Genomic DNA, 23,717 nt, shown 5'->3' with positions numbered 1-23,717 from the left:
AGCAGCACAATGTGCTTGTGAAGGGCTTTGTCTTTAGGATAAGAATAAATCCTCAAACTCTGATCTTCCCCCTTGATGAGACAGACATGCTCCAGCATCCAGCATGGATTATCCCTCCAAGCCAAATGCCAGGAGGGGTGTGCAGGGCTGGATGAGGTCTTAAGGCTGCTGATGGTTTTCCAAGTGTAAGAACAGGTTGCAGCTGTGTTGTGTGACCACAGTGTGGCTCCTTGGCCCAGTGTGACAGCACTGTTGTGCTGCCCGTATTCCTGAGCGGATCCACAAGTGTGTGCCGCCCTGTTTGGAGCCAGTACCAGAACATGCTCTGTGTACTGGAAATCAGTATTAAAAATGTGAGCAGTGCTGCTCTTCTTTCCCCTTCAAACTGCTTGTCAGACCTGCCAGGAGTGAGGTCAGGGCTTCTTGAGGGCTGTCACCCTGCTCAGGGTTCTTTGACTGCGCTCTGTTTGGGTAGAGCCAGTGGAACCAGTGAGTAGAGGGTTGTGCTGCTGTCCCCGATTCTCAGGACACAGCTCCAGTTATCCCCTGGCCTTGGTTCAAACCTTACCCTGCCTGTAAGCCAAAAGCAGTTGGTTAAACTGGAGCCAGGAGATGTTCCTGTCTCAGTGGTACCCCACATCCATTGGGCCTCAAAGCTCAGGGGAGATGGGTTTGGGCTGGTGGACACCAGGACATGGCATGTGCCCAACCTGACCAAGCTTGGGCCAAGGTTGCCATCACCTCAACATGGAGCCTGGTGCCTTGTTTTCCCCTCTGCCCTGATCCCCAGCCCTTGCTGGTGCTGTACCACTGTGCTGACATGGCCCTGGGCCTTTTGAAGGGCCTTGGAGCTTTTCCTGGCAGCCCCAAGTGCTGTGAGGAAGCCTGAGCAGTCCCTAGGTGCAGCTCTGCCACTTGTGGGAGTCCAGGCCTGGGATCCCTCCCACAACTGTTGGCTTCTTCCCTCAGTGCATCTTGTTCCCATCCTGGGGTCTCCCTCTTTGAAAGCAATCCTCCCAGCTTGGAAAAGAAAAGCAGACATGCACACACACCAGATACATGTGCTTTTGTTTTAATGCCTGAAAATTGCTATTACGTATCTTTTAAACAAGCAAGGCATCTGTTTTTCTACTTGCCCACCCTCCTTTCCTGGAAGTTCTCTGCAAGCACCTGTGAAGGAGGGAGGTGTCAGTGCTCTGGCTGCAGGAAGGTCAAAGCTGAGAGGTTGTAAGAAAGGTTATTTTCCGAAGTACTTTTCTGCTGGCTCAAGATGCTGGAGTGTTGGTGCTGGCACCAGCAGCCCGCCACTCTTGCCATGTTTAATAGAGTAAAGCCATGTTTTTGCTACTTGGAAGAAACCCACCTCATGTTTAGGTTTTTCGTTGGTCTCAGGTTTAGGAGAGTTTTGGACTGGAGCGCACAGCATGGCAGCAGCACCATGTCCCCAGCCATAGCCCAGCCCTGTGCAGGGACAACCGGCTGCAGTGACAGGCTGCAAAAGATGAAACGTCCCCAAGAATACTTTGGGTGTTAGTGGGCAAGGCAGCAGCGCTGCCCATGCCCTGAGCCCATCCCCTGGCTAAGCCCAGCCCAAGTCCCAGGCGCAGGGAGCCGTGAGCGCCTACTTCCGGGACGGGGCGTCTCTAGGCAACGGGAGACGCTCCACTGGCTCCGCCCCCTAGCAGGACACAGCGGCCTCAGCCAATGGACGGCAAGGGAGCCGGTGGGGAACCAATGAAGGGAGAGGGCGGGCCGAGCGCAGAGCACTGCTTGGGATCCCCGGGCGGCACCGGCCCCGCCGCCCGTTCCCGCTCAGGCCGGGGTTCCGCTGCGCGCCGCGGGGAGCAGGGAGAAGTGAAGGGCCGCCGGCTGGCCAGCCCTCCAAGATAATCTCCTGGTGAAAAGCCCTTTCCCCTCACACAAGGCGCAGTGTTTTCCAGCACAGCGTGATGGCCTCACATGACCTCATGAAGATGCTGGACACTGCTATTGAGATACCCCATGATGGGGTTCTTAACTTACGGGCACTGCACAAGCTGCTCAAGGCCATGATCGGGCAGCTGGGCCAGCACCAACTGCCTGTCTTGGAGCCAGGGCAAAGCCCGACTTCCTGCCTGGGGAAGGACCAGGACACCAAGGAACAGCCTGGCCAGGAGGAGGAAGAAGATGGAGCCCTGAGCACGGGACAGCAGCCCCAAGAGCCAGAGGAGCAGCTGCCCAGGAAGGACACGCTGGAGAGGACCAGGAGCAATGCTGAGGTCACCTCCATGGTCAAGGATCTTACGGCAAAAGCAACAGAAGAGGAACAAGAAATCTGCAAGGTAGATGCTGTTGCTGGTCCCCTGGGTGCTCACCCACAAGACACCCCCTCTGGGTTCCACGCTGCCGTGGTGCTGCCCTCAGACCAATGGCTGAGCTAAGCCCGAGCTCAGGGCAGCAGAGCACAGCAGGGTCCAGGTCCCCAAGGACCCTCCCCTGGGCTCACCCCGCCACCTGCTCTCCCAGACTAGGGCTCCCCTCCAGGATGCTGCAGGACAGCTGTCAGGCCTCCAGGACCAGCTGGCGCGGGACAGCAATGCGGTATGGCCCAAGCGCCTGGACCCTGCACCAGGACAGGAGGCGGCTGTGTCCCCGGCTCCCTCGGGAACACCAGCCCTCCTGCCTCGAGGCACAGCCTGTGGGTTGGGGGTGCCAGGCAGTGATGTGGGGGGTCCCATTCCTGGGGGTCCCAACCTCCCGGCTCCATGGCCGGGCTGACCACCAGTTTGGCCCCATGAGGCACCAGTTTGGGGACAGGGACTGGGGACACGGTGTGGGGTTCTGGGGTTTGTCCTCGTGGTTGCCAGTAAACCTGCTGTCCTTTGCCTCCTCTTCCCAGGATGACAGTGGGGGCCAGTCTGCCTCTGCTGAGCCCCCTGAATTGGATGTAAACGCCCAGCATGGGGAGAACTCAGCACGGGGTCCAAATGGACCTGGAATACAACATGGGACAAAGACCAGCCAGGGGACTCCAGGGTCACACAGAACACTGGTGACCCCTGAGAAGTTGGGTGATGTTCCCTCAGATCAAATGAGGACTTCTGATGCTAGCACCACCACCACAGGAACACAGCCAGAATCCCTTAGCACCCAGGTCACTACCACAGGGGTGGAGCCTGGGTCCCCCAGCACCCAGGCCACTGCCCTGGGCATGCAGACGAGGTCCCCTGGCACCAAGACCACCACTCTGCACCCAGAGCCTGGGGCCACCGGCACCCAAAGCACCACCCCAGGGATGCAGCCTGGATCACCTGGCACTCATGCCACCACCCCAGGGATGCAGCCTGGGTCACCTGGCACTCATGTCATCACTCTTGAGATGGAGCCAGGGTCACCTGGCACTCGTGCCACCACCCCAGGGATGCAGCCAGGGTCACCTGGCACCCAAAGCACCACCCCAGGGATGCAGCCTGGATCACCTGGCACTCATGCCACCACCCCAGGGATGCAGCCTGGGTCACCTGGCACTCATGTCATCACTCTTGAGATGGAGCCAGGGCCACCTGGCACTCGTGCCACCACCCCAGGGATGCAGCCAGGGTCACCTGGCACCCAAAGCACCACCCCAGGGATGCAGCCAGGGTCACCTGGCACTCGTGCCACCACCCCAGGAATGCAGCCAGGGTCACCTGGCACTCATGCCACCACCCCAGGGGTGCAGCCTGGGTCACCTGGCACTCATGCCACCACCCCAGGGATGCAGCCAGGGTCACCTGGCACTCATGCCACCACCCCAGGGATGCAGCCTGGGTCACCTGGCACTCATGCCACCACCCCAGGGATGCAGTCAGCATCACCTGGCACTCATGCCACCACCCCAGGGATGCAGCCTGGGTCACCTAGCACTTGTGCCACCACGCCAGGGACACAGCTGGCATCTCAAGGGACACGTCTGAATGCCACAAACTCCAGGCATGGAGACAAGGCTTTGCCCAGCACTGTACCTGCTCAGGCAGGCCACCCAGCAGCTCAGACCATACAGACAACAGCCCAGGGGTTTGAGATCCCCCCCAACACTGCTCCCAGGGCCACGTCGCCTTGGAAAGAGCCAGTCATGCTCTGGGAATCATCGGGCTCCAGCGGCACTGCTGTGGAGGTCGAACAAGCTTTCCACCAGATTGGACAACTTGGCCACCTCTGTGCTGCCCTGAAGGAGCAGGTGGCCCAGCTGGAAGCCACCAAGTCTGACCGTACTGAGCTTGAGAACCTGCATCAGCTCTTCCTGGAAAGAGGTTAGAGTGGTGGGGGGGCTAGCAGGTGTTGTTTGGTGTGGGGACACCCTGGGTCAGGAGCTTGTCATACTCAAGAGCCTGGCCCCAAGGGTGAGACCCCCCTCACCAACAGCACATCCTCTTGGACCATGTCTCTCTAGGCCAGGAGAGCACCACCAGCATCCTGGCCAACCTGCAGGGCCTGGCCAAGGAGCTCCAAGAGAAGGCGGAGAAGGTGAGCCAGCAGCAGTCCCCAAGGGGGCTGCAAGGATGCCAGGAACAGTTTGGACAAGGAAGGGGCAGTCAAAGGGCCCCTGTGCCAGAGTGACAGAGGAGGCTGTGCCCTCACTCTGCCCCTGCCGCTGTTCCCAGATCAGGCAGCTGGAGAGCGCCCTTGGAAACCTGAGGTTTGATGGAGCTGGCAGAAAAGCAGATGACAGTGGCCAAATCGCCCTCCTGCTGGGGTAAGAAGATGAGAGGTTTCCTACCCTGCAGGGCTGCGAGGGAACTTGGGGTTCTGGGAGCATCCCGTTTTGGGGGGGGGGGGACAAGGGACTCCCCACTGAGTAGCCTACTGTAAGCAAAGCCTGCCCCTGCCGTCTCGCTGGCCAGGTCCCCGCAGCACGAGATGAAGCAGGAGCTGCAGGCAGAGCAGCAAGAGACGACAAAGGCAACGCTGGAGCAGTTGGTGACCAAGACGTCCGAGCAGCTGCAGGCAGAGGTGAGGTCCGGGGGCAGTGCTCCCAGCCCCCACTGGCTTGGGGCGAGTCCTTGGGCTTGTAGGCAGCATCCAGCCCAGCTCAGAGCTCATTTCTTCTCCCCTACCAGCAGCTGCATGAGCCGAGGGTGCCCACACAGAGTGGGGGGCAGGAGCAGGCAGGGTGCCCCATTTGCAACTCAGACACCAAAGTGCAGGTGGCAAAGCTCCTCCAGCGCTATGAGAAGCTCCAGGAGCTGGTGGAGTCCTCCATGTCCCAACAGATGGTGGGCAAGATGGTGAGGCAGCTGCTGGGAAGGAGCAAGGCAAAGAGATGCTGGCGTGGGGGGTTTGGGGAGGGGCTGCTGGAATCCCTCCAGCTGGTTGCGCTTCACTGTCATGTGCGGGAGCATCTTGCTGCTCCCCAAATTGTCTTGTGTGAGTCAGCAGCCTGCCCCTCGTTGCTCAGCACCACCTTGTCATCTTTTTGCAGCAGGACGAGCTGCTGAAGTGCATCCAGGCCACCATCATGCAGGTACAAGGGGACTACAAGCAGCTCAGCTCTGCCCTCAGGAACCTCCTGGATGATCATCACCAGGAACAGAAAGCCATCGAGGTGGGTGGCTGAAACCCCCATGGAGTCACAGGATCCTCCAGGTGGGGAAACTCAAGGGATTTGATCCTCTGCCACCCTGCTTGCAGCCCTGCAGAGCTTCCCAATGCCTTTCCTGGAGGTTTCTGATGGGGTGGGGAGGCAGGGGGTGCTCAGCCGGCTGGGGGCGCAGGTCTGACCCTGCCGTCACGGGCACCTGTCTGCCTTGGAAGGCTCTGTCCCAGGCCCTGGAGAGGCTGAAGCAGCAGAAAGCAGACAAGGAGGAGCTGCTGCTGTTGGGAATCGATGAGGTACGGGCTCGAGGGGCCCTGGTGCCAGCCAAGGGTGTCCCGGGCAGGGTGACAAACACCCCTTGTCCCTTGGGTGTCAGCTGGCAGAAGCAGCCAGGGGGAGGGTGGGCTTCCAGACTGGCTGCGGGTCCCTTGCCAGGTCTGTCACCCTGAGTCCCTTCGGCTGGTGGGACCAACCCTGCGGGGGTGATGGGGTGAACAGGGCCCCGTAGCCACTTCTCCCATTGTCCCTCCATCCTGTTCCCACCGCTCTCCTGCCTTTCCCTCTTGCTAGAAAGCAGACAAAGCCGCCCTGGCCGACAAAGTCAGTTGCAGCCAGTTTGAGGCGTGCGTGGAGCGGTTGAACGCGATGATGGAGGAGGTGACGAGCCGGGTGACGGGCCAGGAGAAGGGCTGGCACCAATTCCAGCGACAGCTCCAGACACAGATGGACTCCAAGGTGAGGGCTCGTCCCCTCCATGCAGAACTGGCACCTTCGGGGCTTGGCAGCCTAAGGCAGCATCCTTGCGAGGGTCCCCTGTCCTGGCTGTCCCCCCAGGGACTGCCATGTCCCATCCTGGGGTAGATGGCTGAGGGTGTCACCCGTCCACAGCTGGACCGCCGGGAGCTGGGGCCGTTCCGGCAGCACCTGGAGGAGCGGTGGAAGAGCCTCAGGGGGCAGCTCCAGGAGAAGGTGCTGCAGCCAGAGCGTGACGATGCTGCTGGGATTAGGAAGTGAGTGTGGTGAGGACAGTGGTGGCTTTGGCACAGCGCTGGCCATGTTCCTGCTGGCTGTCCCAGCCGGTGTCCATGTGGGCACCTGTGTCCTTCACCCCACATCCCTGCCTGCTGTGAGCAGCTGCCATGTTTCGGAGCTGCCAGCACACCTTGATCCTCAGGACAGCTGTGACAAAGCTTGTCCTAAAAAGTGGCAATTCTGCATCCCCCAGGCCCAGCATTTGCTCCCGGGCTGGGGGCATCCCACTCCTGCAAGAAGAACCCTCAAAGGTGGTGTCCTTGCCAGCACCCCCAGTTCCCATGGGACTGGGGTGCTGTGGGAGCAGTTCCCATTGTGGGGGGCGGGGAGGGTGGGTTTGGGTGCTCCCCTCTACACAGTCTCTGGTGCCTGATACGAGCTGGAGCTTTTTCCCAGGTGGGATCCCACAAACAACCGCTCTCCCCCTTTATTCTGTACCCAGCCAGCAGGCTGGGACCTTGCTGGGCTGGCTGGGGGATAAACCAGGCTCAAGCCCCCTGGGTTCCCCCTGCCAACAGTGTAACCTGGCTGCTCTCCCAGCTCTTTTCTCCCCACTCCAGGCAGCTGCTGGCTGATTTTCACTGCCTGTCCTGTGACCGGCCCCTCAACATGCTGGCGCCTGGACCGTGAGTAGCCTCCAGCCCCACACGGGGGGACAGGGAGAGGTCGGTGCCAGCAGTGCCAGGCACCAGGGTTTGGGGGTCCCACCCTGACATGACCCTGGCCCCTCCCTGGCATCGGCTGACACTTGGGGTGCTGCTGTGTCAGGCACTGAGCACCCCATGTCCTGTCTCACAGGGAACAGACGGGCGAGTGCAGATACCCCACTGTTCCACGGAGCTGTGGGGGCCCACACACCCTCACCCCCCCGCGCTTTCAGCCTCACCTGCCCAGCGCCCCAAGGCGGCTCCCACCCATTGCCCGGTGCCTGAACAAGGTCAGGATGATGGAGGTGGGGATATGGTGGGGGTGACCGAGGCTGGGATGCTGAGTGTAGGGGGGAAATCTGTGCCTCAGTTTCCCCAGGGAGAACTGAATTTGGTCCCGTGTTTCAGACCCTTGCTCTCTCTGCTGTCTCCTTCCCAGAAGGACGTGATGCTGTTGTGCCAGAACAGCATCAGTGCGGGCCAGCAGGACGGGCAGCTGCCTGTGCTGGGGGACCAGGCAGGTATGGCTGGGTCATGCCTGTGGAGGCCATCCTGGTGGCATGAAGGGGACAGCAGCAGGGTGGCCGTGGGGTGCCAGGTTTTCTCCCCCCCAATGACTCCCCTGGCTTGCTCTGGTCTCTCCTTGCCAGGCTTCCAGAGGGACAACCCTGAGCTGTCCCTAAGGCAAAGGGACAGCCCAGACACTGAGTCCTCACTGAGCCAGTCAGGTATGGTCTTGTCAGGGCACCGGGGGACAGAGAACACCCTGTCGGGTTGGGGGTGGGGGGGCGGGCGCAGCCTGTGCTGACCCTGCTCCTCACCCCCAGGCACCCCCTGCTCACTGGAGCACCAACGAGCCTTGTCCCAAGGATCAGCCTCAGACCTCGGTCACCTCTCCCCAGCACCGGGGCTGCTCCCGCCCCCCCAGCCCCACCAAAATGGATCAGCACCCTGACAGCCCGGCAGGATGGGGGTCCTGGGCACTGAGCAAGCAGCAATAAAGGGGCAGCCAAGCGCTGGTATCTGAGTGGGGGGGTTGTGGGGCAAGAAAACTAAAAAGCCTCCCAGCTCCCCTGGGAAGGTCCACAAGCAGCAGGCACGGGGACGGGGGCTGGGGCATCACCTTGTTAAATCCCCCCAGGCCCTGGGGGTGTTTAAGGGAGGGAGAGTGGGGGGTGTGGAACACACTCAGGACACTTACCAATAGGAGCACGGTGGTGGAAACATCCCAAGGGGAGCAAAATTCTCCAAAACTGCTTGAAGGAGACTGGAGAAGAAAGGGAACCTGTAAAGAGATTATTGCCCATAACTCAGCTGCTCAGTGCAAAATCAAAGGTGTAATAACACCCCAAGCCCACTGGAGAGCTCCCGGAGAACGTGGATGGAGCTGCCGCTTGTCTCAATTGACACTTTGCCTGCTTGAGTATAACGAATATAAATAGTCCATCGGTCCCGCTCAGCTGCCTTGTACCACAGCACTGCTTAATACTAAACACAGCAATAGCTTTAACTCAGCACCTGAGCCTTTGGAAGGAGTCTCCTCAGTCAAGATCCTTCCACCACCTCTCTTTTGGCATGAGAACGAAGTTACTATTGAAAAAAGTCACATGTTTAAAAGTTGTTTTAAGCAGCCCAGGGGGAGGGAAACGAACAGCTTTTTCCTTGCCCAACTGATTCCCCAAATTGAACAAGCTCCCCAAGCCACCTATAAGGTGCCTACAAGGGAGGTGAGCGTGCACTGAGTCCAGTTAACACTGGGGCTGTGTGGCTCATTTACTCCAGGAAGGTTGGGCAGCATCACTCCCGGTACCTCCTGCACGAGCAGCAGAAGCAGACACAGTAATTCAGGGGTCAGAAAAGCCACAGCACACCCATTTTAGGACCTAAACCCAGAGATGCTGGAGCACTTACAGGGGAAAATATTATTGCTGCTACTACTAATAATGGCATCGTTACTGAATCTATACAAAGCAACTACTGTTTGAGCTGAAAAATAATTAACTGGATAAATCATTTACAGGGTGCCTGCATAATAAAAGGGGAAATGCCTGTTTAAAACCCTGTCAACTGTGATGCTCTTTCAACCCAGCTGCAGCAGTTCTGATAACACTTAATTTTGGGAACATCCATTCAACCCAGGTGAGATGAGTCATTACACATGACACCAAGTGCCACTTCACATACGAGCACTGGTGGATGTTCCTGCTCTGCTGAGACAACAAACCCTTGCTGAGCTGGAGCAGTGAAGATTTCTTCTTACCATCTCCCAGGGGAGAACAGTGACAGGGGGGCTGTGAAAATGAGGTTTTTCCTTTCCACCCTGCGTGTCCCCCACTAACCCAGGAGCTCATCCTTAAACAGGATTTTAATATAGCCAAATGTAATGCAAATGCACTCAAGTGCAGCGGCTAAATCATGTGTAAGACCTTACACCTGTAGCACTTTGCCTTTATTCCTCATCTGAGTGACAAGGATGGTGCAAAAATCTGGAGGCTTCTCCCATCCTTGGTGGGATCTGCCCAGACCAGGGCAAATCCTCAACCTGTGGGGACTGCCTGGGCTCTGCAACCCCTGGGTCCTGCGAGCAGCCTTCAGTCAGGTGCACAGTATTTAATTGGTTTTGTGGGATTTTCTGCACTACTAATCACCATGAAATAATTACGAAGCCTGTGCAGCGTGTTGAGTGCTGTCAGAGATGTTGAACTCCTGACAGCTCCTGCAATAGCAATGGTGATCCTCCTGCTTTGTGTGTGCGGCACCCAGAGGAGATGGCTGCGGGCGGGCGAGCACCCACAGAGCATGCTGAGGAGAAAGGTGAAATATTCACACACCCTATGAAAAACATCCAAAATCCATGAAAATACATGTTTTTTAAAAGCCACGATTTTTGGAAAGGACAGAAGTTCTTTTTCTTCCAGGCATAGGTTGTCTCACTAAAAAGAATAGGAAAATGGAATTTTGCTTCACAATCTGAGTTAACTAACTACTCACTAAGTGGCCCATGTTTTCCAAGATGCAGCTTCATGAATATTCTTCATGTCTCTCAGGAACCAGCTGTCTAATGAAGCTGAGCCATGCTTTCACCCCGTGCCTGCACTGGGGTGAGACAACTTCATTTAAAAAAAAAAAGAAATGTTAGCAATTCATTCTGGGATTCTGTTCAGTAAGTTTTCCAAAGGAGCAGCTTTTTCTCAAGCAGCACGCCAAACAGATGGCAGCGCATGCACAGAGATGCCCCTTCCCCAATGTCCTCAAATGAGACACCATCGTACCCACGCCACCTTCCAGGAGTTCAGCATTATGTCTGCCTGGTTTGATCCCTTCCCAGGAGCCTTTCCCAACCCCTTCACTCTCCCAAAACGTGCTGCTCAAGAAGGCTCAGTCAGAGCAAATCCTACATGGCTTCAAATGAAGGATCGGCTCTCACTTCATCTCCCTGCAGGGTCAACTTAGCAGGATCCAGACCACAGCCAGGGCCCCTGCACCACACTGTAATACACACATGGCCAAGCCATGAACCACAACAAGGGTTATATGTATTACTCCAGCCAAGCAAAATTACCTTTTAATTCCAAAGCAGAGGCTCAGTTGAGGAACTACACCCATTTCAGGCCCAGCTGGCCATACCGAAGCCCTAACTATGCCATGCATCACAGCATCTCCCTGAACTGTGCTTCTTCGGACACAGAACAGTGCTAAGAGTGGTGGTGTTCACCTGCTGGATCAGCTTTAATAAGCAGGATTGTGGTGACCAGCATGAAGAGGGGCTGAGGGCTGTGATCTCTGCTGGGTACTGGAAAACAGCTTCACCTGCTTAAAAGCTTTCTGCAACATGATCCCGAAAACCACAATACTTCTCCCATGGCTCTCTGCTGCACAACCCAATTTCCACAAAGCTCCAGCTAACCGGGCTGCAAACAAGCTGTTCAGAATTCCAGCTACATCCTTTTTTGTTTGTTTAGCTTTCATTTTTATCCCAGTGTCAATACAGCCAAACCTCGGCGGCACAGATTTGTCAGGCACCTCGCAGCACCACTGATGTCCAGCACCTTGTCCAGCATCAGTCTAAGGAGCTGACAGCATCACAGAGCACACAGGCAGCTCAAGCTGCTCTCGCTCCACTCTGCTCATTGTACAGCGAGTATGAGAAAGTCAAGGGGGGAACCAGATCATTTTATCACTCCACTGGCTGCAGCTGAGGTTCCCAGTAATGCAATCGCTCCTTTGGCAGCTCAGGAGGAATATTTCGGATTTCAAAGCATATTTTCAAATTAAGGGGCTTCAGGGAGGAGCTTCCACCTCTGCTGAACATCACCGCACCCCAAGGGCTCTGCTCTCCAGCCAGGGCAATGGGGACATCCAGCCTCATCTCCATCCCTGACATCCTCCTCCCTGCAAAGGACAGGTCAGAGAAGCTTTCCAGCTTTTTTGGGGGCCGAATTTGCCTTGTGCTTCTTACTCCCCTTGTCCCCATCCACTGACCTGTGGAGATGCCAGTAGGACAGACCAGATGAATGACAGACTGTGACTTTGACCATACAGAAAACCCCAGAACGACTTCCAGCACCATGATCCTACAACACCGAGCACTTGCGTAGTATGACAGTTTTAATGGTTTACATTTGAACTGCAAGACTTCAGGCTCGGTATAGCATCCCTCTCAGGAGAAATACACCCACGAACCCACACTTGACAAGGAGCACCCCAACCCTTGTGAAACTGCAGCCTGGGACATTCTGGGTCTCGCTCCACATCACCCCAGTGCTCCAACACCCTGGGTCTCCCTCCAGCTCTGCAGCACATGCTTCATCCAAGGTTTCTTCCCCATGCACAAGTCCACCACAGGCAGCAAGTCAACAGCACAGCCAAAAATGCCACCAAAACAACATGCAGCCCCAGGTTTTGGTCACTGATCACGATGGTGAAGCCTCTCCCACCAAGCAATAGCACTGCTCACATTTAACCACCACAGAAAACTGATACGAAGAATGTCCTGGCTTGCCCCAAAGCTATTATATCCAAAAGAAACAAGACTCTGCTTGCTTTCCAGGGAAAACAGGAGGTGAAATTAGAAGCGGCCATTAGAGGGAACATGAGTTGTACTGTTCTAAGCAGCTTTGCATTTACTCTGCACCTCCCCAGCCTGAGCAGTCACGCTTTGAACGGGCTAATTCCCTTTTTGGTGGTTAAATTATCGCTGGGGATAGAAGAGTTTTTGTTTGTGCATTTGTTTTGTGCTCCTGTTGTGCTTTCTAAAGGTTTTCCCCATGGTTTTAAAAGTGAACACTTCCCGAGCTGGGCTGAATGGGATTCTGTATTTGCTGCCTCGGTTTTTAAAACTTGAGCCATTTTCCTTGCTTCCCCTGTTCCCCTCAAAGACTGACATTCTGGCACTTACAGGCAGAAAATCCAGAGTCTGAGAGCAGGGATGTAACACAAAACTAACGCTGGTCTCAATACATCAGCTGTCTGGCTCAGCCAGGGAAGATGCCACTCATTGCTGCGGTAGCACTGCTGGTGGTTGGGACCACAGAGCCTTTCCAGCAAAGTTCGTGGTGAGCATCTCCAGCTCGTGGTGAGCATCTCCAGCTCGTGGTGACCATGTCCAGCTCGTGGTGACCATCTCCAGCTCGTGGTGACCATCTCCAGCTCACAACAGAGCTGGGCTTGATTAAGAGGGCCCCGGTGCGGGGATTCAGAGAGGTTTCTTGACCCTGGCAGTCTCCCCCAGCATTTACTGCAGCCTCTGCTTCCTCTCATCAGCAAAATACGAGATAATGTGTCTGCTGACAACTGTAACTCCTGATCTCATTATGAGGATAGCGTGTGCCAAGGAGTTATTATATCAGATCCCTAAAGACTACGCTCAGGACCATAGTACACTACTTGGCTTCTACTGCAGCAGTACAAGTTCAATGCACTAAAACCAGTTCTGCATCATCTGTCAGCTCAGCACAAAGTCCATCACCCTCAAGAGCCTTCTCCTCCCTCCTCTCCTCTCCCTGGGGACGTGTCCTGCCCGTGGGGCAGCTCAAGGGAACTTCTCACCCAGCCCAAACGTCACTGGGTGCACAGAGGATGCCACAAAGTGAATTTAAATATATCTATATATCTATATATCTATCTATATATATATCTATATATCTTTGGCCCTAGGTCACTAAAGGAGGTTGTGGCAGAATCAGATTTTAAATTCTCATCTGTTAACAATGAAATTTAAGCTTTGTTATAGAAGCCCAGAGACCTTTCAGAGAAGAATGCCACAGAAGCAGAGATCATCAGTGGTATTTAGTTTTACTTTACTAACGTAAATGTATCCTACTATATGAGTACTCCTGATGTTGAACTTCCTTTACTGAGGGTTTTGGGGAAAACTAAGCCTCAGGCTGGTTGTGCCAAAATACCACAATTCCTTTGTTGAAACTTCTGCAACTTCAGATATTTTTGAGCATAACACTATTATCAAAATATGCAGTCTGACCTCGAAGGAGTGCAAGGGAATATTCCTGATTTACAGAGGTAAGTTAGAGGGGAGAAAAGACAGAAATAGATGACAAAGGACAGACTGTTCCACAGCAGATGAAGTGCTGCCACCTTCCCTGTTTTGAGAGGCCTTTGACAACCACCTAGGCAAATAAAGAAATAAATATGCTATGTTACCATTCTTGAACAATGCCTACCTAAGCACGGGTGGGCACGGGGCTACAAGCATATGGAATAAGAAAAGACCTTGTCAACAAATCTGTCCCTATTCCATGTGCCAGGAAGAAAACTCATCCCATGGGACACTAGAATTTGGCAGATTGACTCTGCCACCCCCTAAGCCTCCCTAAACTGGCGAACACTAATGTCTTCCAGGCAGCATTTGCAAGCAAAGAAGTTTTACGGTAACTGTCAGCGCAGCAAACCACAGGCCCTGTACAGAGGCACCAACCGTGACTGCTCCAAGCCGGGCAGGACTGAGAAATCCACACTGCTGATTCCCAAACACGGCGCTTCAAAGTCACGGTGAATTCCTGATGAGTTGCCCGAGAAGGAGCCGTCATGTCTGCAAAGAGCTGCTGTGCTGGGGCAGCATGAACGCCCGTGAAAGAACACACTGTTCTGCTGCACCACGGCAGGACGGGGCCAACACCACGAGCAGGGACCTGCCGAGACCCATCAGGGAGACCAGGGCGATGCTGTCCCAAGAGCCAAAGCCAGCAGTGACATTTGGCTCACAGGCAAGCTCAGTGGCAAACCTGACCCTAGCCTGCTCCTCAGCCACCCTGTCACAGCCCCAACCTCTTCCACAGCAACAAGGCAACAAGATGCACAAATACACGCTTTGTAAATGGGGCAGAGGAAGAGTCATACCGGCTTCATCAGAAGACAGGAGGAGAAATCAGGCTAAAACCTGGCACTGCAGTTATGCATAATTTGATTTCCAAATGTCATTATACGTTTTTTTCTCATACAGGTTTTATGTCCTTCAGCAAAGAGGTCTGATTCAGAACACCTCTTGCCTTCCTGTACTGGCCCTCCTCCCACCACCAAACAAAATTAACTTCATTTCCTCGCTCTGAAAGCACCAAAAGCTGCTCCCCACATCACCTCAGAAACCAGAGGTCTGATTATCATTCAGTCCCCGCACCACAAAAAATGGCACCATCACCAGGGAGTAACAGTAGAAGACCCAAAAGCCTTACAAATATTTTTGTGTTTTTCTTCCCCTGCAGACTTTTCCTTCAGGCATCTAGAACTTCGTAAGTAGTTCCCAGAATCTGAAAGTGATGCTCCCACCACTCTGCTAATGGGACCTGTACCATGTAGCTATTGAGTGGCTTCCTCCTGGTCAGTGCACGCACTCCCGCCTGCGTTTTAACTCCCTCTTGAATACTAATGCCATGACTCAGGGGGATGTTGGGTCACTAGTGATGCAAGGCCTGTCCCCACAGCCCAGTTCATCGTTAACACAGCAGCAAACACACTCATCAGCCTCATAAGGAGTGTGGCCAAGTATGTGTCCATCAGGATGTCCCTCTGAGATGAGCCATTGAGCTCCCACAGTACCAGAGAAACAAAAAGGAAACAGGACATGGCGTTTCAACAGCCCCATGCAGTGCAAAGAAAGATCTAGTTGCTCCGCAGAGAGCAAGAGGAGATTTATTTGTAGCCTTATTTCTAAGAAGACAACACCCTATTTCCAGTTTCCATCACCATTACTATCTCCACATCGCGCAGTGCCCCATCAAAGTCCTTTCTAAACCAAACTACTCTGTGATTTTTCTGCTTTCTGTTCTTGGCCCTGGCCAAACACTAGACTTGAAGCTTTATTTCACCACTGCACAGGGCCACACAGATTGCACTCCATTGCAAGGGAGAGAAAAATAGACCCTTGCGAACAAGCGTTTCCTACATATAAAAGAAAATATTCAGTTTTAAAACTTTCCCTCTCCCCTCCCTGATGCTGGATTATTTAATAGAAGAGACTGCACGAGAGGCAGCGTTAGAGTAACAGAGAGCGATTCAGATCTGGAGCACTGAAGCTGAGGCCAGGCAAGGTAGGGCTGCTGGCTGGACCAAAGCAGAACTGGCAGAGGCATTAATCAAATCAGTCAGCTTCATCACTGCCAATTTAGGGGTATCTCAGAATGCATTTCAGACCAGGACTAACAAAGTTGTTATAGTTCCCAGAGTCACATAAATCCAGGCTCATTTTTCACCACATTTTGTACCATTTGCTATAGCGAACTGAGACTTCTAGTGAGCTTTTCTGCCTGTTCTACTCTTGGCTTCTGCCCTCTGAAGTAAAATCTCAAGACTGTGTTTAGTAACAGTATAAGAAAAAAAATGTGGCCTTAGGGTTGGGGGAGGTGGCATATTTTTGATTGTTTTGTCGTTTTGAGTGTGGGTTTGTGTTTTTTCTTTTTACACACAGGAATCGCTTAGCAACTTAGCACAATACAATAGATACAGGGAGACATGAACTAGATGACAAGGGCTGGCCAAGCTGTGGAAAGTATCAGTATGGATATTCCTTTAAACACCCTTTGTCTCCCCTTCCCTTGCTTGCTTTGAAGTTTGCTGCAGTTGCCAGGGCTAGCAAAGCCGCCAGGGACATCTGCACCCTTCCCTTCACCCAGGGAGGGTGGGGAGAGGGTGGAAATCCAAAATCATCCTGGAAACTGGCAGGTGAGACACCAACAGCTCCTCATCTTCCATGAGAGTCATGGGATGCTCACAGCTCCTGCCTCCCATCCTTTGGAGGCAACGGCTGATGGAAGCATTGAGATGCCAGGCAGGTTTACACCGGGGACAATAAGAAAATTATAGCTGCCCAAGTGCCGCTGCTGGGCATGTGCTGATAACACAGAAAAGCCTTAAAAAAAAAAAAACAAAACCCCAAAAAAGACCAAACCAACCAAAAATAACAAACACACCCCCACACTCCACTCCCTGCTACACTCCTCCACCTCCTTGGATAAGGTTTCCCAGCATTAGAAGGGAATTACTGAGCCGAATGTGCCAAGGTTCACAGAGCCAGAGCTGAGCTCCAGATAGGAAGCGCTTTCCAAGCTCTGTGTTTCAGAGACTGCAATTGCTCCCGTCTCCATGGATGTTACACCCAGTGCAGGGAAAGCATGGGGTCTGGGTACAACCAACCTAGGCTGGGGAGAGATGCACAATGTGGCACAGGACACAGCCTACAGAACACACACGACAGACCTGTGGCCATTTCGTCCTTCAGAGCAAGAATTAGTCACTTATCTAAGGCATGTCTGGGATCTGCAACAGGAAAATGCAAATCTTCTCCGAAAAGGTACACTGTGGAGGATGCCCCAGGAACTCCTAAACTGGCACCTACTCTCTCATTTATGAATTAAGACAGCCTATCAGTTTAAGCACCTTTTTCCTTCCCTCATCTTCAGCTCCTGCCAGTCTCAGCTCTGCCAGGTGGAATGAGCCCAGCAAAGCTTCCCTAATCCCCTCTGGGGAGGCAGCCACGCTTCACCCTTCCTGCACCTGCTCACATTCCAGATTCTCACTCTAAATGAAGTCAGCTCTTATTCCTAAAAACATCTAAAGCCCAGCTGCAGTCAAATCCTCAGTATAATATTCAAAATCTCAAAATAAGAGATCCCCTCTTCAAGGGCTCACCCCAGAAGAGGCAGAGCAGAGACTACACCTCCAGGTCCTTTACCCCAAGAGGATTTCAGTGAGACAGTTCAGGGTTCAGAGACTGCCATTTCCCACCTCGATTCTGCAGTCAGAAGAGGCGAGGGCTGGCTTTGCAGTAATCCTCCTCTCCTGCCTGTGCATCTCAATGAACTATGAAATTGGAAGGCAGGGAGTCCAAGCATCCTCACCTGTGCCAGGCTCCTGACCAGCCCTGCATCCACCTCCCAGGAGTAGCTGTGCCATGAGAAACCCAGGGTGGGAGAGGGGAAGAGAAAGAATTAGATCAAGGCAAAACCCGCCCTCCCCTTCCCCATTAGAGTCATCAACTCAAATCGCAACAGCTGGCACCAGAGGGGACATATCTGTAAGAGACATACAAGGAAAGACTGGTGCCCCTGCGACCCAACACAGCCTTTCTGGACAGGACATGTATGTACCATATGAGGTTCTGCTGTCAGGGCTGATGCAAGTTAGTATGTATTCTGATTTGGAAAAATCTGACTTGTGCTTCAGACCCTTTACCAAATTCACCAGAATCCCCCCAGTTCGAGTTCACTGCTCCAACCCCTCACTCCCTCAATGGACGAGAGCAGTGACAACCCATAAGGCTCCAAGGAAGAAGAGAAGAAAAATATTTAATAGCATTTTTATTCGGCTCTGTTCACATGAAGACACAATTAAGGCTATTAAATAAACCCATTTACCCATTTACCATGCTGAGGAAACCACTGGATTCGCCAATACAACTCACACTGGGATGCCTGAGGCAGAAGCTGGTGCTGAGTGAAATTAAAGCATCACTACAAAGCACAGGTGCTTACACACGTTAAGTGTTTTATTTCTAGTTTTAATTCCCTTTTGGGGCTAAGTGATGATTCCCCTCAAAAATCTCAAGGAATTTGCAATTACTTTCTACCCCAAACTGGAATGGAAAGCTGGACTGCTGAGATCTCTCATGAACTATAAAAGGGACATTAAAGATTTCTGGATAAGAATAGCTGGAAGTTTCTTTTCAATTGAAATACAATATTTTGCTAAATCCAAACATTTTTGTGCTTCAGATGAAACAATAGGAAGAAAAGCTTTAAAAGGTTAATGTCTCAATGAATCTTTACCATGGAAAGTATGAGTGGAACCACATTTTTCAATTAAAAAAACCCCTCTTTGCTCTGTCATTTCTAATCTGTTCTATGAAGGGGTTTTGGAGAGGGTTGAGATTTTGGAAGAGGTGTATGAATTGATGATTAACTCAGCATGAGGGCTGTGAGTTGTGAATCTCGGAACTGGAAAGCAGCATTTGAACAGGGTGATTGTGTCATCTTTGTAGGCAGAGATTATAGTGAAAGGTATGAGACATGGGGACTGCTCTGCTTAGGAGATTCAGGTGTAAGCACGGGAAACATTTCAGACTAAGAGGTAACAATAATATGGTAGCTGTGAGTGGGTAAATCAGTACAAGTGGGATAAATGCTTGTTTTTCTTAAGTTGAAGACTTACTAGCTACAATTTTGGCTCATCTTTCGGTATTTTTTAGCCAACTTTCCTGGAAAGAGCCAAGGAAAAGAAGAGATACCTGTGTACAGGCTGCTGCAAGACAAACTGAAGACAACTTGCACCACATGCTGACGGCCAAGCGCCCAGATGTTCCCGTCGTGGACAGTGTATTACTTCATACCTATAAATAATGCATCAGAGAAAGAATTAGACCCACAGTTATTCTGTTATTCGGTGCACACACAGTTGAGACCTGGAATTATTAAGCTGAGAAACAGAAGGTTATGGGAGGTGTCGGCACAGCCTGGTTGCTGCCACACCATGGCTGGGGGGTGGATTTTGGCAGATTGCGCTTCTTGCAGCTGGGAGCCTGTGCTGGTAGAAACAAGCATGAGAGCGGCGCAGGACTGAACCGTGGGGCGCAGGGGCAGGCCATCACATAATCTACAATGTATGAGCTGTTATTATAATTCAGCTGGTCTATTATTCCCCCTGGGAAGCCTGCCCATCACAGTGGCACGGCACAGCCCCGGGGTACTCCGGGGACATGTCCAACCTGCTCCAAAGCCGTTTCATCACACAAACTTCACACGTAACATCAAATCCAACAGCTCCTCACCCTGGGTGCCTGCTTGCATGGGCTCCTTTCAGCCTCCTGCAACTTCCTTTTTTAATTTCTTTATATAAAGCCCCCAGATGCTCTGCAGCCCCACAAAATCACTGCAAAGCTGCACGGAGCCTGCTTGGGGAGCAGAAGCAGCATAATCACATCAGCGCAGATCTGCACCCAAATTATAACCAGTTGTGATGCGCTGCAGGGCTAATTGGCACCACAGCAGAGCCGTGTGCTTGTCGAGCTCAGGACCGGGGCTCAGCACAGCACCAAGCACACGAGTCTGCTTAGAGCTCTGATCTAGCCTAACTGGTTCGGAAAAGCGTCTTTGCTTCTCCCCTTGACCCTTGAACTAAAAGCACAAAGTGGGTCTACGCACACACGTACCCTAACACCAGGGTCCCCACACACTAAACCTGTGTCTACCTAGCTTATACTGATCTATGTGAGCAACACCAACCGTTTCAAGCTTTCACCAAGGTCAGGGTGGGCTTTAGCAACCTTCAGAGAAGCCAGCAGACATTTTGACCAGCTTTCTGAACTGGAGCAACCCAAAGAAGAACCTGCCAGATTTTCTGTTGTTCTTCACTCTATACCTTCCTAATTCCTCTGCACTCTCAATTTTTTTACCATGCTCTCCTACAAGGGTCCCACTTGCCATCTGCCAATGCACCCAATTGTTGCTGCTGCCAAGGATGTCACAGACACAGGGACCTTTAGATGGGAGCAGGTTTGGGAACAGCAGCTCTTGGTAAGGTCAAGTCTCAAAGCACCCACAGAAAGTAGAGAAAGCACCTCAAAGATGCACACCAAGGAGACCTTGGAGACCCAGACCTGTGCTGCCTGATTACTAGATGCCCCCCATACCAGGACATTTGGGGTTTGCTCAGCTGGAGCGTAGGGAGTGTGGATGCAGGCAGGAGCAGTGACAGAGATGGAGAAGTCTGGCACAATGCAAGGGTTGTGCAAGACAAGAGATAAACAGGTGAGGTGGGATCTGGCACATGAGGGAGGAATGAGCAACGCAGACTGAAGTGTTTGAGAAATGTTGTCTCCTAGGTGCTGGCAGACACCAGCAGAAATCACAGTAAAACTCATCAGATGTCCTGACAAGAAGCTTTGTCAAGAAAGGCTGGCCAGTGAGAGCTGGGGTATTTTTGAACAACATCCTACCAAATTTTGAGAGAAGGAGCTCTGGTCAAAATGGGAGAAAACCGCTTTCATTCCCCATTCCCCCTCCCCTTATATATTCTGAAGTCTTGAAAAATTACCCTGATGGAAAAGCTATGTGCTGTTCAGCTGCGAGTTACAGCTCCAAGGAACAGCCAGTGCCGCTCCTGGGACAGGCTCCAGCTGCGAGTTTTCTGCAAGTTTACTTGTCCCTTTGGCAAAACTATTCACGTAGGATGCTTTTGCGGGAAAGAGACACGAGTGTATGCACGTCTCATGTTCCAGCCTCATCTGGCTGGAAAGGAGGGGAGAACATCAGCTCCAGTTTGGGAGGGCACGGGTTTTCATCAAGCTTTTTCACCTACTCAGTAATGAACTAGAGCTGAGTGAGCTCTAGTGTTTGGTATCATGGACTTGCAGCGAAGAGGGAGCACCATTAACCTAACACTGTCTGCTTTGAGATATTGTTGTAAAGAGGAAAATGATACAGCCATCCTCAGCAAAAGTCTTGCCCGTTTTGGCATCTCCCAGGCGCGAGGAAGCTGAGTCAGTAGAGGCACAGCATCTCAGCAGCTTTGCTGTCAGACCAGGGGCACGAACAGCATGTCAGCTTTAAATCCCAATTCTCAGGCTCCCCTGGCAAAACCAACATCACCCGCACTTCGATCTGCTTTATCACAGTCTGAGCTGTGACAGCAGGAGGTGGAGGGTTGCACTTTGACGTGAGATGTATAAAAAGAAGAACCACAGGGTCAACTTTATCTTAGCCTGGGAAGAAAAGAATAAGAAAATAGTAATGAGCAGAAATCACAAATGCAGAAAATCCAAGGCAGAAGGATGACTCAAATGGGAAAGACCTGAAGTGCTTTAGCATTAAGAAGACTGCAAGGGCCACAGCGTAATCGCCTGCAACAGGTAGAGACTGTGCAAGGGAAAAAAAGATTGCTTCTTTGTGCAGAACCAGGGCCCTGAGAGGAAAAACAAGAGTTTCCCTATGGAGGGACAGAGGAGAAGGGATTTCCCAGCACAGGGACACGCTGAAGGGCCAGACTGGAGCTGGCAGCAGACACCAGCCTCCCACCCAGCTGAGTGCTGCTAAACAAGAGAGACGGGGCAGCTCTGCCACCCTGGGGGACACTGGATGCTCAAGTACTTCAAGCATCAACCATGGTTTTTATTTATTATAAGGATAAGGCTCTTTTGCTACTTCTGCTGCCCCCTGGCCCAGCTGCTACTGGGTACAAACACAAAACACAGCAAGACCTTTCACGAGGAATAACAAAACTTAGAGCTTTTGTGTGCTCGTGCTCTAAGACTCCTGCTGCCTCTTGGCCCTCCTGGACCTACAAGATTTCAGCAGCAGTTTCAGCAGCTCCTCAAGCCACAGCCACCCCCAAACCTGGACTTCCCCAGCTAACACTGGTGCTACTTTTCCACGGTTTAACCCTGTAATTACAGCTGAAACAGATATATGCAGCCCACCTCTCATCACAGCTGACAGGCCACTCAACTCACTGAGCTTAAACACACCCAATTTGCATTAACAGCACCTGTAGGGATTTATTTTCCAGGCTCGTGTGTGCAAAATTTACAGAAAGTGCTTCTAAGAAGGCGGAATAAAGAAACAGAAACAGTCAGATTCTTGACAAGATTTATGATGGCAGAGAGCAAACAGAGCTGCAAACAGGCAGCCTGGAACAGCGAGAGCCTGGGCACGAGCTGTCCCAGCAGGAAAGAATGTGTTCTGTACAGTAGAAAGATTATTATTATTTTTCTTCCTGTTCATTGTTTCTTTTCTTTCTAAAGCCCCCCAGATAATGCCAAGGGTTATGTATCAAGGGCTGCAGATGTTGAAGAATGCTCTGCGGGACATTTAACAGCTCCTTTATCCCTTCTGAAAGGAGCTGGGGTCAGTAGTCCAGACTTGATTATTTCAAATGAATTTTTAAAAACAGCATTCCCAGCCCAAGTATTCTTAAGTCAGTGTGATGCACCACATGTCCTGAAACATAGATTATATAGTGAATTAAAGGCCAGACAGTCAATGAAGTAAAATAAATACACGAGACTACGATCTTCCCCTCCTGTATGAACTTATTTCAAGGATGTCAGATTTAGAACTGTATTCACCCAAAAGCTGTAAAGAAGCCCAGGGATGAAATAGCTTCAGCATTAACTATGACATTAACTTATTGCTTAAAGCTCTCTTTGTAGCAGATTACTAGAAAGTGGTTAATGTGACATCAGTTTTCCAAAAAGGTTTCAATGATGATTGGGGAGACTACAGAGCAGTAAATATGATTAATTAGGAGAAACTGAAATAAAGAGAGTGAATATAGATAAGTATACTGGGGAAAAGGCAAATGAGCAGTTCTGCCTCAAACAGATTGAAGCTCTCTGAAGGAGCCCATGAGGGTGTAAGAATGGGAAATATAGTTATGTCATTCGCTTGGGTTATGAGAAAGCATTCAGCAAGGTCCTTCAACAATTAATCTTCCATGAGACAGAAGCAAAGATCATAATACAAATAAATAATTGGTTAAAAGATAAGAAACAAAGTGTGGGAGTAAATGGTCGATTTTCAGGGGAGGTAGAGTCACCTATGCTGTCCAGCCATGCAGGGCCTTCACAAATGATCTGGAAGAAAAGGACCACACAGGAAAATGACAAAGTTTGTTGATGACACAAAGTGATTCTGGATAGTAAAGACGCAAAAATTTGGTTTTCCTCTTGATTCCAGTAATATCTTAGACTTACAACTAGGTCTGCATGCAGAACAGGACTCCAGCAGCAACAACTCCTCTGCACTTACAAATACCCTGATGGCCCTTTGCAATGTAATTAATTTGAGGCAATGAAAGCAGCTGGGTTCCTGCACTGTGTGGCTGTGGTGCTGCAGAGTTATGGGCACGGCTGACCCCGTGGCAATGGGCAGCTCCGGAGAAGGGCTGGTGGTGAAAGGTAGATGAGTTTGAAAGAGAAATGCTCAATACTGCTGGCGAGAGCTGCCCCTGGCACAGGCAGCGAAGGCAGAAAGGTGCCCGTC

The 23,717-nt window shown here is 52.0% G+C and overlaps 1 protein-coding gene and 1 long non-coding RNA gene across 13 annotated transcripts; one reads left to right on the top strand and one right to left on the bottom strand.

Annotated features, from left to right (window-relative positions):
- Positions 1-52: 52 nt before the first annotated feature.
- On the top strand, positions 53-19,064 carry QRICH2 (glutamine rich 2). Of its 12 annotated transcripts, XM_065034645.1 has the most exons (16): positions 53-2,321; positions 2,506-2,580; positions 2,879-4,271; positions 4,412-4,485; positions 4,623-4,714; positions 4,863-4,971; positions 5,079-5,246; positions 5,441-5,563; positions 5,773-5,850; positions 6,125-6,289; positions 6,443-6,564; positions 7,147-7,212; positions 7,385-7,523; positions 7,673-7,961; positions 8,061-18,207; positions 18,929-19,064. In XM_065034645.1, the coding sequence occupies exons 1-15, from the start codon at positions 1,950-1,952 to the stop codon at positions 8,186-8,188; spliced, it is 3,393 nt and encodes a 1,130-aa protein (XP_064890717.1). In that variant the 5' UTR covers positions 53-1,949; the 3' UTR covers positions 8,189-18,207; positions 18,929-19,064. The 12 variants fall into 12 exon arrangements, with proteins under 12 accessions (XP_064890717.1, XP_064890719.1, XP_021144300.2 ...); XM_065034647.1 differs by lacking the exon at positions 2,506-2,580; XM_021288625.2 differs by having other exon boundaries at positions 2,179-4,271; positions 7,673-7,754; positions 7,884-7,961.
- LOC110359324 (uncharacterized) lies at positions 6,272-19,069 on the bottom strand. The gene is made up of 3 exons (XR_002414411.2): positions 18,968-19,069; positions 8,435-8,518; positions 6,272-6,478 (listed from the first exon to the last, which is right to left on the bottom strand). It is a non-coding gene; the product is annotated as an uncharacterized LOC110359324 (long non-coding RNA).
- Positions 19,070-23,717: the final 4,648 nt, after the last annotated feature.

This window comes from Columba livia, chromosome 18 (genome assembly GCF_036013475.1).
Source record: "Columba livia isolate bColLiv1 breed racing homer chromosome 18, bColLiv1.pat.W.v2, whole genome shotgun sequence".
Classification (NCBI taxonomy): Eukaryota; Metazoa; Chordata; class Aves; order Columbiformes; family Columbidae; genus Columba; species Columba livia.
The sequence above is the reverse complement of the archived record's forward strand: the minus strand, read 5'-3'. Positions and strand labels throughout refer to the sequence as shown.

Bases quoted from the DNA above. Each gene is read 5' to 3' on its own strand.
- QRICH2 (XM_065034643.1), top strand. From the start codon at position 2,408: ATGGCTGAGCTAAGCCCGAGCTCAGGGCAGCAGAGCACAGCAGGGTCC. The intron at 5,564-5,772 runs GTGGGTGGCTGA...CTGCCTTGGAAG, and splicing joins AGGAACAGAAAGCCATCGAG to GCTCTGTCCCAGGCCCTGGA. The intron at 6,290-6,442 runs GTGAGGGCTCGT...ACCCGTCCACAG, and splicing joins AGACACAGATGGACTCCAAG to CTGGACCGCCGGGAGCTGGG.